The 13,316-nt window shown below is 33.3% G+C and overlaps 1 protein-coding gene across 4 annotated transcripts in view; it reads left to right on the plus strand.

The window, feature by feature from the left end:
- TAB2 (TGF-beta activated kinase 1 (MAP3K7) binding protein 2) overlaps nucleotides 1–11,177 on the plus strand; it is a 91,068-nt gene extending 79,891 nt beyond the window's left edge. For 2 of the 4 annotated variants that reach the window (XM_037022032.2, XM_037022031.2), the window contains 4 exons: nucleotides 3,828–3,988; nucleotides 4,289–4,382; nucleotides 5,983–6,063; nucleotides 9,250–11,177. In XM_037022032.2, coding sequence (XP_036877927.1) covers nucleotides 3,828–3,988; nucleotides 4,289–4,382; nucleotides 5,983–6,063; nucleotides 9,250–9,392 — 479 coding nt within the window. In that variant the 3' untranslated portion in view covers nucleotides 9,393–11,177. The remainder of the gene's footprint in view (nucleotides 1–3,827; nucleotides 3,989–4,288; nucleotides 4,383–5,982; nucleotides 6,064–9,249) is intronic. The other 2 variants (XM_073219736.1, XM_073219735.1) reach the window with 2 other exon arrangements.
- The last annotated feature ends 2,139 nt before the right edge of the window (nucleotides 11,178–13,316 follow it).

A 13,316-nucleotide genomic window follows, 5' to 3' on the forward strand; every position in this document is an offset into this window, starting at 1 on the left:
AGGCAGTTCTAGCATCTGTGTCACCTTTGAGTATGGTGCTGTTGATTGCTTTATCTCTTGATGATTAGATGGCTTTTTCTCATTATTTTCTGTCTCAAAATTTTTGTTGAATGCCAAATATTGTCTGTAAAAAAAACAGAAGAGACTGAGATAAATAGTATTTATACCCAGAAACAAGAACAACTCTTTTTCTGTCAGATAATATTAAGTGTGAGGGGTTGAGTCAGTTTAATCAGAAGCACGGGAGCTGGTTTGAGTTTTGGCGGTGCCCTAGTGTACCACAGTCTCAAATAGCTACAGCAATTGCCTGCTGCTCTTACTCTGTGTCTCTTAAAGTGATTCCTAAAGTGCAAAGTGTTTATTTTACTTTAGTCCTTTTACTTTCACCCTTTCTGTGTTGTGATAGCTCCCCATTTACTAAGAATCCTTAATATGGTCAACAAGCCTGCACATGATCTGATTAAGGGCCAGATAGTAAATTATGTAGGACTTTGCAACCTATGTAGTTTCTATCACAACTGTTCAACTCTGCTGTCACAATAACACAAAAATAGCCATAGATAATAAGTAAACAAGTAAGCATGGCTATATTCCAGTACAACTTTATTCACAAAACAGGCAATGTCCAGTGGTCCATAGTTTGCTGACCCCTTATTCATAGACTTGTTATTGGCCTCCCTCCATCTCTCCTACCTCTATAATTAAGCCCGTCCCCCCCCAAGAGCAGGGATTTTTGCCATTTTGTTCATTGATTTCCTAAGTGCCTATAATATTGCCTGACACATAATAGGCTCTTAATATATTTAAAGAATAGATGAGGGAGTTACGTATTAAATGTTCTTCTTATAACCAACTTATAGAGCTTTTTAAAATCCATTCTGCTGATCTCTTTAAACAGATTTAATTAGATTACAGTTATGATTACTGATATATTTGGAATTATTCCCTCATATTTGTTTGTTTTCTATTTCTGTCTTCTTTTTCCTCCTTTCCTGCCTTCTAAATTAGATTTTCTTTATTTCTCCTTTTGTTCTGCCTTTCAAATTAGAAACTGTATCTAGAAATGACCCCTAAATATTTAATACATATACTTGGTTTCACAGTATTTTAGAGTATACTTCCTAAACACCTTCCAAACCTTAATACTCCTCTCTGATATTCATATTTCCAATTTCTTGTTATTCTTATCTAATATTTTACTTGATTAGATTTATTCATCTTATTCCTTCCTTTTATACTATTTTCCTTCTTAACCAAAAAACATCTGTAGTACTTTTAGCAGCAGTCTGTTATTGGTAAATTCCCCACTTTGTCTGAAAATGTCTTTATTCATCCATACTCTAATAATTTAGTTAGGTGAACTAATTATTCCATTATCTACTGGCAACTATTATTTCATTTCTTCAGTTTTGGAAAATGTTCAGCAGGTGCCTTTTCGAATTTTGCCTTGCCTCCATTCTCTCTGTTGTCTGTTACTAGAACTCCCTTTTGGTTTTTGTGAGATCTTTTAACTCCTCTTTCAGGTTTTCTATCATGTTATGTCTGTGCATTCTGGGTGATAATCTTCTTTTATCTTCCAGGGCACTAACTGTGTCTTTGATGATACCTGATCTGCTGTTTAATTTTAGCCATTTGACTTTTTCATTTCAATGCCTGTTTTTCATTTCTTGAGGTTGTTTTGGTGCTGTTCCAAATCTATTTGTTCTTTATTCATAATGTCTTACCCTTTGGTTTCTTCTGTTATCATTATAATAATCTTAATTAAACAGACTTTTTCGTAGCTTCTTTCAGACTATTTTATAGTCTTTAAGTTTGTGGGGCTCCTTTTGGTCCATTGACTCTCATGGTAGATCATTTTCTTGTTTGGTCTTACTTCCTTTCTATTGAGAGCATTTCTTCATTGAGGATTTTTCCTTTATGGATCCCATAGTAGTAGCTTCCAGGTAGTGGCAATGGGTTTCCAAAGCAGTTTGTATTTGCTTCTGCCAGGCACCCCAAAGGAATCACCAGCCTGGGGCTAATTGTTATAATTTCTGACCCTGAGGTTCTCTTGACACCTACAGTATAAATTCTAACACTCGTGTTTTCTAATTTCAATGTATACATGAGACATCATTTAGTCATTAGAGCCACAAAATAAATGTCTAAATTTCTTTTTTTACATATTTAGAGAAAACTTTTAGGCAGAAAATCTCCAGCTTTAGTTTTGAGAAATGTTTATTTTAAATAACCATTCATTTGAATGCATGTCCAGTTAATGCCGTTTTGAGACATGTTGGTAAGTGGTGGGAGTTTAGAAATGAAGCAAGTATATTAGTCTTAGTGTTCCTTTTCCTCACCTCACCCTTCATTCCCACCTCCTGCCTCCATCTTCTTTTTGGAGAATAAATAAACTCTTAGGTTTAATATAAGAATTCCTGTATTTTGGAAATAGATAAAACTACAGTTCAAATAAACTGAATTCATAAAAGCCTGGCAAGACAAGGTTGATAGGTAGGGATCAACAAAGGCAAAGCAAGTTTTCCACCAGGAACATGTGAACCTCCAAAAGCACCTGCCTGCATTAAAAATTACATACACTAAAATGGGGAAAGAGGGTACCAGGACTGTAGTCTATCAGAATCAGCTGTAATTTTTAAAAATTGAAACACAATGCCCTAGTATTCATTTCTTCTCATAAGTGGGAAAGGAAAATTACCCAAGAAACCATCTATAGATTAGTATCAGATTTTTGTTGGGAAAAATTACCTGCTCTTTTTTTTTGAAGTACTTGAATCTAACAGCTTCCCCAACCCCGCACTCTGATTTTGGTTTGTAGAAGCCACTAATGGATTGCATGGCTTGAATGTGCCTTTCTATGCCATAGCCTTTTACTTATTTTTTAGATTCACAGAAATTTAAGTTTAGTTAAAGATGACTATTCGGCATTAGTCTAATCTGTTTAATCTTCTTGACTTTTTTATTTTAATAGCTATTATTCATTTTTAGAGGTTGTTGATTGTACTTTCCCAAACCTTCTCACCATAGTGTCGTCATCCCAAGCTGCCTTTTTACAGAAGTAGATTCAGGTATCTTCACTTCTAGTCCAGTATCCTAAAAAATGAGGCTCACATTGCCCAGGGATTGATCATAAGAACATATACCAATTCTTATGGCTTAATAAGTTTTCCCAGGCAACTATTCATTCCTGCTACAAGATTGATTCCTTATTTTCTTTCCTTAAAAATCTTAGAAAAGTATTTTTACAAAATGCAATCAGGATGTAAGAAAAGATAAGTAACTTACCTAATAGTATGGTTTTTACTTTGCAGTAAGAACAGTTTAATGTTAACATTCATGTGGATTGAAATCAATCTCTTATTTGTTGCATAAATCAAAATGGATTTAACCTAACTCACATTCCCTTCTAAAATATCGGTGAAGTGTTCAAAGTAGAATACTTTATACATAGTCCAAACATGTCAGACTTTTTGGAGTAGGAAGGCTTTATCCTTTCAGAGGGTCATGTGAATAAATTAATTGACCAGAGTAAAAACCTTTAGAGAGGTAACAGTCTAAAAATTCTTTGGCCATAAAGCAATTTTAAGGGTTATTCAAATCTTTAAAAAAAAAAATTAAACTGAGTACTGACATTTGTCTGCTTAAATAATTAAAATAATTTTTTATTTAAAATTTTTGAAATTTAAATGTTTAAACTGAGTATTTTGTTTTAATGTATTTTGGGGATTTTGGAAAACTCACTTGACATAGAAGTACTCATTTGTTTTCCAAGGCTGCTTAAAGGCTAAAAGTAGGTGGGTCCTCATGTTTGCTTACGTGTATTGCAGCTTTATTGGTACACCAGAAGGCCAGAATGGAACGACTTCAAAGGGAACTCGAGATTCAAAAGAAAAAGCTGGATAAACTAAAATCTGAGGTCAACGAAATGGAAAATAATCTAACTCGAAGGCGCCTGAAAAGATCAAATTCCATATCCCAGATACCTTCAGTAAGTCTATTATAACCATTGTGACCTCTGTGCAAGCACAGTGCTTCAAACTTTGGCATTCTTGGATGGATTCATTAGGAATGTATTTATTTATTTCCATGTACACATTGGAGATGAGGGAGGATGCAAATGTGAGAATAGACAATCTGTCCTAAGTATAAAAGATTGATCTTGTTTTCTAGAAATGCTCTTTATTCATACTTGTTTCTCTCTCCTTACCTTCCCCTGCCAAACTCAACTTTCTTAACTAATGACACGAGAATTCAATATAGATCCTTCTCACATGAAATTATTTTTCAGCTCGAAGAAATGCAGCAGTTGAGAAGTTGTAATAGACAACTCCAGATTGACATTGACTGCTTAACCAAAGAAATTGATCTTTTTCAAGCCCGAGGTAAAGTTCAGTGCATACTCAGCTGAAATTCATTGTATTAATTTTCCAACTCTTCCTGTGGCTGAACACAGACTTATCAGTCATACTCTTACCGTCTGATTTGACTTTGGAGCCAGATAGTACCAATAGTGAACAGCATTGGGGTTTTATTTTTTTCCCAACCCCCAAATTACATACTTGGTCGAGGAGTAATTTAATACATTTTGTGTCCTTCAAATACACTTCCACTTTGAAGACAGTGATTAGTATGTCTCACTGTATAGTCAAAAGTATTGCTGTTATTGCCAGTTTTGGGATCACAAGCAAGAAAAATATGAACTTGTGACATTTAATAGCTGGGAAAGAAACAAGCTGATGGTATGTGCTACCCTTCTTACTGTCTGTCATTCACTGGCAGATTGTCTAGCTTTTAGCCATCAACATTTCATTAAAAATGTGCGAAGATGAAAATCACTTGATGTGATTTATAAATTGTGCTTTGTTAGTTGCTTATACTATTTAAGTAGAATATTTTATATGGAAATTAAAATGTTTAATCATGTAAAATGTACTTTGATGTTAAAATCTTCTGTAACCCAAAAAAAAAAGTATTGCTGTTATGTATTAGTAGAATCTGTTACAACAATACTTACTAAGATTAAAATACATGTACTCAATGCTTTTTTCCTGTTTCCCTTTTTCCCATGTACATTTCAAAAAGTATGGTTTTTGAGAACATTATAAAAAGGCACCCCCATCCTAGTGGCACTATTTTAATTGATGAAAGAATAAAATATGGCTTGTATAATTTTTATAACAAAGCTAGTTTATTATACTTGCGCTATTAGTGGTAAGCAAAAATTATTTATTGTAGTAAAAAATGTGGACAATTCAGTTCCATAGACAACTAAAGGAAATTTTATAACAAGTCTAATTCTGAAGTTGGGAAAATTAATAAAAATATATAAAATGGAAAAGACAAAAAAGGGAAGGAAGCCAAAAAAAAGACAGCCTCACTCTTGAGTGTGTGCCAGAATCCATTAAACTGAAAGATGACTCACTGTATATATTTTTTTAATATTAGTAAGCTGCTTGTCTTGAAGCATTCATAGAAAATGCTATAATTCGACTTTGGAGAGAAAAGAAAGTTAGTGCTAGTTTAGAAAGTATAACCCTTGAACTTGTTCCTTTTGTTTAGAATTGGAACCATTCTATTATATTAGTACAAGGTTCTTATACTTGGCGACAAGTCATTTAGTTGTTTAAGTCTGTGCTTGATCATTTAAAATTATACTTTAAATTGTTAAATTTTAAGTTATTTTTTAACTGCTCACATAGAAAAGGAGCCTAGTTCTAATTCTGTTATTCTCTTAATGGCATTTAGTTGACTTCTTCTCCAGTTTACCACCTAGACCTCTGGTGTGAGTACTGTTACATACCTGCCTCACCTAGTTTGAAATCCTTACATGTAATCTGAGATGAGAGATGCAGAATAAATGAAAAGCATTTCTTCTATTTATACTATGATAGTTTTTAGAAAAAAAATACTTGCTTTTTAAAAAATAAAACTATTTTTGAGCTATAAAAATTGATATATTTATTTACTTTTTATATATTTCAGGACCACATTTTAATCCCAGCGCTATTCATAACTTTTATGACAATATTGGATTTGTAGGCCCTGTGCCACCAAAACCGAAAGGTTAGTGTATCCGTTAAGTGTGAAATTGTTACGTTTTGAAGAACAAGATATTAGAAAATTTTGTTTTTAGCAATCTTCCACTCTAGAAGTGCTTCAAACTTTAACATTCTTGGATGAATTCATTAGGAATATATTTCTTTATTTCCATGTACACTTTGGAGGTTAGGGAAGATGTAAAATTGTAATGTATTTAGCTCCTTATAAGTAATATGCATGTCCTTTAGATTCATTATACTCCAAAATAGCAAGTCTTGGCAGAAAAAAGTCATCAGGAGTAAAAATTTGTGTTCTTCAAAATTTTTAGCAAATGTTAGGGAAGTTTATTTTTCATGAGTATCATGTTTAATTTATACATAATTCTGTATAGTCAAAATAACTCTGAATCCCAGATGAATGGCTTTTGAAAACTATTTCCCACTATCATTTTACATCATCGATATTCACAGACTTATGTACACCCAACTAAGATATGCTACAATATGTGTATGGATTTTCTTACTCCAGGCATTAACGAATATATGGAAATGGGTACAGGAAAGAACAAGTTTGTTACTAGTTCTTTGATTTTTTGCAAGAATTTTCACATTCTCATTTAGTATACTATTCTCTCCACTCCCCCATTTTTGTTCAAGTATAATTTAGTTAGGCCTAACTGTATCTTCATTTTTTTTAATTTTTTATTTAGATGTTTCCAAACATAGTTGGAATGTAATGAACTGTTAATACAGAAGAGCAGAAATGGGGTTGGGGCATTTGACTGTCAGTAAGGGTGCAGATACTGGATGCCTTGAATAAAGGAAGAAAGTGTCATAGCTTAGCTCCTTCAGATAAGCAAAGTGGATATTCCAGACCTCAAATGAATTGCCTTAATGTAACCTTTTTACTCTCTTTCAAAAATCAGAATTTTTCTAATAAAAAGAACTTCTGTTTAGCTGCAACATAATCTGGTCTTATGTGGTGAGGGTAGGAGGAATGGAATATGAATGAACTAAGATCGATCTTGACAATTGTGGAGGAAGGATAAAGTGTATGGGGGTTTGTTGTATTGTTCTCTCTACTTTGTTTGTTTGAAATCATCCATGATAGCAAGTAAGGAAAAAAAAAATCCATTACTTAAAATCTTTTCACAAAAGATAGAAGCTTATATGCTATTTTCAGAGAAATAAAGAATCGATCATTTTTGCCTTAAGGCTAAGGAGTTATTACTTTGATTTATGGAGATTTTATTTATTTAGTTCTTAAAATCAGTTCTGCTTCACAGTGCACTTTTTTTTTTAACAGAATTAAGTGTGGAAATCATAAGTTGTCCTCTTGCAGTCTAAATTCTTGTTTTCAGTTCTGGTGGTTATTTAGTTTCCAAATATCTCTAATAAAAAGATTTGTAAGTCTTCCAAATGAGATTGTGCAGACTAAGAAAACTGTTGGAGATTTCTCTTTTTAAAAATAAATTTTAGGTACCCTATTGATTGTCTTAAATATTACTTAAATACTGAAGAAGATGCTGTTTAATAATAGACTGAAATGTTAATACAGATTGCCTGGTCACCCTTCCTAAAAAATCTTTTTAGTTAAACAAAAAGGATAGACAAAAGTTTTAGTAAAAATGTGCAAGCTGGGAATGTTTTCTAACACATGAGCAAGACCAAAATTCTAATGAGTAGAATTTTGGGTCCCTAGATTAAAACAATCATTCTGTAGAATGTTTCCCAAATATGAAGTATGAAATAATTTTAAATGGTTAAAAAGTCAAAAAAATTTTTAACTGTGCTTGTTTTAATACAATTTAAGAGATGCTAACTAGTATTGTCAGACCCTTGATTTTTTTAATATTTTTATTTAGATAGCCTTATTATGTATTTGTTTTAATTATGTATTTGTTTTTTAAGTATTCAGTTTCAAGAAAATTACTATATAAAATACTCTGAAGTTGCTTATGATTATGGCAGAAATTGTGATGTTGCCTAAAAATTATGACCAGTGCCTAAAGTTGGAAATTGTACAATAAAATGTTAAGACTGATCAGTAAGTAGGGTGCTTCTAAAGGGATACAGAACACAAAACAATTATTAAATTTTTATAAAAACTTGACTTCCTATATTTTTATCTACTAGATACAATAATTTGTCTTTTAAAGTAGCCCAGAATTTATCACTAGTTACCAACTCAGTACAATAGATGGAATTTGCAAATTAATATACATTGTTTAACATAGTTGGAATCTTTACATTATAACTTTGGCAAGAAAGATCCAACTGTGCATACTTCTTTCACTTTAAGTCTTTCAAAAGTAATTTGTAGGAACATTACTTTAAATTTATAATGCGGTTCTCCCCCACCACCAACCCCAAAAAAAGTTGTTTCATAAATGTAATTTTATCTTAGACACAACCTTGGTGGAATATAATTATTTCTTATATTTAAAGTACCTCTGTCTTTTCAAACACTCCATAGCAATGGCTTTTTAAAGCTGCAGTGACTATTATAAAGAAAGATTAGACCTAGAGGATATGTGATTTATCTAGATCATAGAACAAATACATCAGGAGTTAGTAGCAGAGCCAGAAGCAGAACTTCATACTCAGAACCCTCAATCTAGTGTTTATTTATGAGAAATAAAGTATGGTAAAATTTTTACACTCATCTATTTCTCCATGGTCTATTGTTAATACATAGTAAAATAAGATTTTAGAAATTAATTCATCTTTATATATTATTTGTGTTGTTCAAGGCTTACATTCTCAGCAGATGGGGAACACTTAACAAAAACTTCCATTCCTGATAGAAAACAGAAATAAAAATAATACTTCAGTGGGAAGTGAAATGCTAATGAGACACAAATTCACTGTCAGTATTGCTCCTGTAGTAGGACACCTTTTCACAATCTCAGGTGACATCATAGGACTCCTTGGTATCGTACGGATTGATTTCCTTTTTCTCCTGCTGTAAATTGAAAATGATGCTCTTTTCTCCTGTAAGGAGATACTGAGGTGATTGTGTCATGTCTGAGTTGCTGTTTCACAGCAGAGAAGTAGAGGCTGGTGAAGATCAAGCCTGCATGTAGTTTCAGCTAGATGCTTCATTTGGTTAACAAAGCTGCTTCCTACTGCACAAAAAGTGTTTAAAGGTGCCAGTAATGTATGACTTTGTGATTTTCGCTTCTAAAATAATTCTTTTGCTTCCTTACAGATCAAAGGTCCACCATCAAAACGCCAAAGACTCAAGACACAGAAGATGATGAGGGGGCTCAGTGGAATTGTACTGCCTGTACTTTTTTGAACCATCCTGCCTTAATCCGTTGTGAACAGTGTGAGATGCCAAGGCATTTCTGAGCCAAAAGGCCCTGTATCTCTAAAACCACATTTGAAGTTCAAGAAACTAGTCTGTCATCAGGGGACAAGTTTCACTGCTACATAGGATTTTGTCAAATTGAAGGTGTGACAAGATGGTGGTGTGCTAATGCTAAATGTCAGCCCACAGAGCTAATAATACCTCAGTCTTATGTCATGGGCAGTTGAAATTCATCACATGAAAGGTAATCTGCTGAAAGACTTGGTTGCCTGCTGCCTAACCATGTACAGTGTTACCAGTATCCCATTATGGATAATTCTCAATATGTTAATGCCTAGGTGTCCCCAGTGCCTTTTTCCCCTCATGTCACTACTGAATTTTGACAGGAGGAAGAAATAGAACGATGGCTTTTTTTTTTAAGCTTTTGGTGAAACACTACAAACATGAAGAAAAGGAACAAGGTTTAGCTATTTAAAAACTGCTGCCGCATGGTGCCTATGAATAGGGGAAGAACTTCACAAATCTGTGGTACTCTTGGCCTTGTCTTTGTCTTCCCTGAAAACATCTCCACTCTGTGAAGCCAGCATCTAGAGTCTCAGATGAAGAGGAAAGCAGCACGCACTGTCTGTGCAAACATGCAGTGAGATGTCCCAAAGCTTTTCCTACTGTACAGATCTCTCAAGTCTGCTTTAAGTGATTTCTTTTCTTCTTTATTATTTTCTTATATTTCTATATGTATAGTGTAATAGTCTTTTGTTAACTAATTTTCTTTTTTCTTTTTAGTGAGTAAGCACGATCATGTCCTTTTAAGCCCTACCTGAGAGAAGCAATGCCTTAAAATAAAAAAGCATTAATGAAATGAAACTGTGCACAAATAACTTTCCTCTACTTATTCTGTACTTTGCCTTCATGAGTGTTGGTGTTTTGTGAAGATGCTGTACAGATGCTGCACAGTGAATTGCAGGAAATATTACAAGACTTAACATCTATAGGTCACACTATATACTGACTTAGCAGTGGGTGACACGACAAAGTGTTTTGTCTTCTACAGGGAAGCTTAAAAGATATTTTTAACCCACTGACAGAGCGACAAGGTTAAGCTTGCGTCATCTGCCTGGTGTCCCACAGAACTTTCACACGGGATTAAATTGGGAAAGTACAATTTCACAACCAGCAACAGCAGGAATATCTACATCCCCTTGTTTTGGAGAAAAGTTTAAATGCTTTCCTGTCAGGGCAATCCGTGTCTAAACCTGACTTGGTGGCAGTGTCATGTATTTATAAAACAAGGCTAGTCATATTTAGGACAACTGAAGAAAAGCTGGAAAAAAGAACAACAAGCAAACTTGAACACTGAAGCAACCTCAAGCATCTCTGTGTTTTGATGATATATTTTTATAAGGAAAATATTCAGTTGATCAGGAATGTATATAACTAAAATCAAGAAAAAAATAACTACACTTTTAAAAAGAGTTCAGAAATTATATATCAGTGCTTAGAATGGGACTAAGGGAAGTGCTGAAATGTAGCAAAAGATAGGACATAATGTAGACTGTCACCCACTGTAAATGTTTGCAAATGGATATTTTTTAATAAACAGGATTATTACAGGTGATCTGTAGGAATATTAAAGCCTTTGCAGGCTTTGCATTTGTATATGGGAAGAAGTATGACAATCCTAGACAATAGACCCAAAGCCTCTACATTTGATGCATTTTGTTTTAAAAATAGGCCTTGTTTTTTCAGCTTCATCTGCAGTTCTATGTGAAGATTGAGAAATCAGTTTCTACTTGTTTTATTAATAAAACATAATTTGGATATCTTGAGTTGATGGTTTTGTGATTTAGCTGGGTAAACTATCTTTGTAACAGATAAGTTATTTATAAAAATTAAAAAACTTATATTCTAATGTGGATTTTGTGACTTGTTTTTAAGTTTGTGGGACAGGAGATAATTTGTACTCCAGCAGAACATTTGATAGTGGAAATCAGAAAACTTACTCTCTAGAGTCTTCTCGTGACAGCATGGCATTCAGCTGCATTTCTTGGCTTTTTTTTTTTTATCAGTTTCCCCAAGCTACTTCTTAACTGATAAAAGAAATCAGCCATGTTTTGCTGAGGCAGAAAAACGGTTATTCTTTTTTCAGTTTGTTATATAGCTTTTCCTTTCATTTCTTTTTGGGTTTTTTAAGTTTACCCCATTGTTGAAAGCATGAGATTTGGGATCATTTAATTAGTATTTCCTGTACTGCATAATGTGTCAGTGCTGAGGATGGTGGTACGTTTCACGAAGAGAACCTTTGTATTAGGAGTTTCAAAAAATCATGACTCAGTTTTCTGAGCTTGACAAATAGCACTTGCTGATCTCCTTATGACATAAATAGGAAGCCCTACTTTCCTTGATTTGTCTTTTAAACTAGTGGGACAGAAATATTCTTTGTCAGGGAATATGAGATCTGGAACATGTTGGCAGTGTGAAGACCACCTTTGGGAATTACTGCACTGAAGAGCTACAGGTACTAAGAACCTCAGATGGAATGATGGATGTCTGTTTCTCATCAATAATTATCCTGGGGTGCTGACATTATTCTCTGTATTTAAAGGGGAGATGGGCAATTAGTCCATGTAAACTGGACTTCTCAGGAAAACTTTTATATTAAAATGTTGGCCAGTAGCTACTTTCATGACATATTATATAAAGATGCATGTTCTGTTGTAAATTTTTGTGAAAAATGAAAATGTATTTTTCTTTTAAAATTCCCATTTTTGAAATGGCCAATCTAGATCAATCTATAGTCTAATACTAATTGGCTTTGTATTGAAGGAATTGAAATTGTGCAGAAAATCATAGATTGTCCAAAATTGTATTAGCTGTTAACTTTACGTTTACATTTTAAAGCACTTATAAATAACAAAGTTAACTGACATTTCATCAGTTTCCTCTACCCCTGTTTAATAGGACATTCCAGTGAGCAATGATAGGTTTAAGAAGTGAATGGTGAAAAAAAAAAAGAAAAGAAAATGGTGTAAGAAAGAATACTCAGTCCATGAGTAATGGAAGTTGGCTCTCTTGCCTTAGAAAGTAACGATGTGTAGTGGCACCAACAGCCATTCCAGATTTAATATCTGCATGCTGGGTATTAATACAGTTTACTATATAATGCTACAAAATACTGATAGTGTTACTTCTCTGTGACAAGTGAAATGCATTTTTGCCTCCAGTTGTTAGAAGCTACAATTATTATATTCATTTTACTTGAAGATGAAATGCATTTTAATTCTTATTGCTTCCATCTAAAAATTAATCAGGCAACTGAGAAAAAAAATTGTGTTTCTAAAGTAAACACAATTTGGTAGCTTTTTCTCATTGTTAAATTGATTTTTTTCCCTCCTTAGTATGTAGTAGGCTGGGTTTTTATTTTAAGAGACGATATTTAATCATATATAAGAATAATTGGTAATGCATTATCTTAACAATTGTACATTTCTTCCTATATTATAGGTTCAAAAATAGAATTGCCGTGTTACATTATAATACTTCATTGATTTACCTAATTATTTACAATGGTTATGAAAACATTTACATTTTTAACTTTATGGCACCTTGTTCTCCAAACAGACCAAGACCACTCATATACTAAAGAGGACAACTGTGGTCCAATACAAGCATCTCCCCAGATTTACTCTGTAACCCTGGGATAATCCCTTGCTTTTATTTTCCTTCTAGTTAAATGAAGGTACTTATATTAATGTTAAACCTACCTCACAGGAATGTTAAGGGGATTAATGTGAAACTGATTCAACTCCTTTTACTAGGAACTGGATTATCCTAAAACTGGATTATCCTAAAACAATGGGTCATGTTTTTTGCATAAATGGTTTTGAGTCACTTTTTACAACAGTATTAGTGAATAGAACGGTAAGTTTGCTGTTCATTTCTCTGAATTGGTCTAGACATCTCAGTGG

The sequence above is a fragment of the Manis javanica genome, chromosome 13 (genome assembly GCF_040802235.1).
Source record: "Manis javanica isolate MJ-LG chromosome 13, MJ_LKY, whole genome shotgun sequence".
Lineage (NCBI taxonomy): Eukaryota > Metazoa > Chordata > Mammalia > Pholidota > Manidae > Manis > Manis javanica.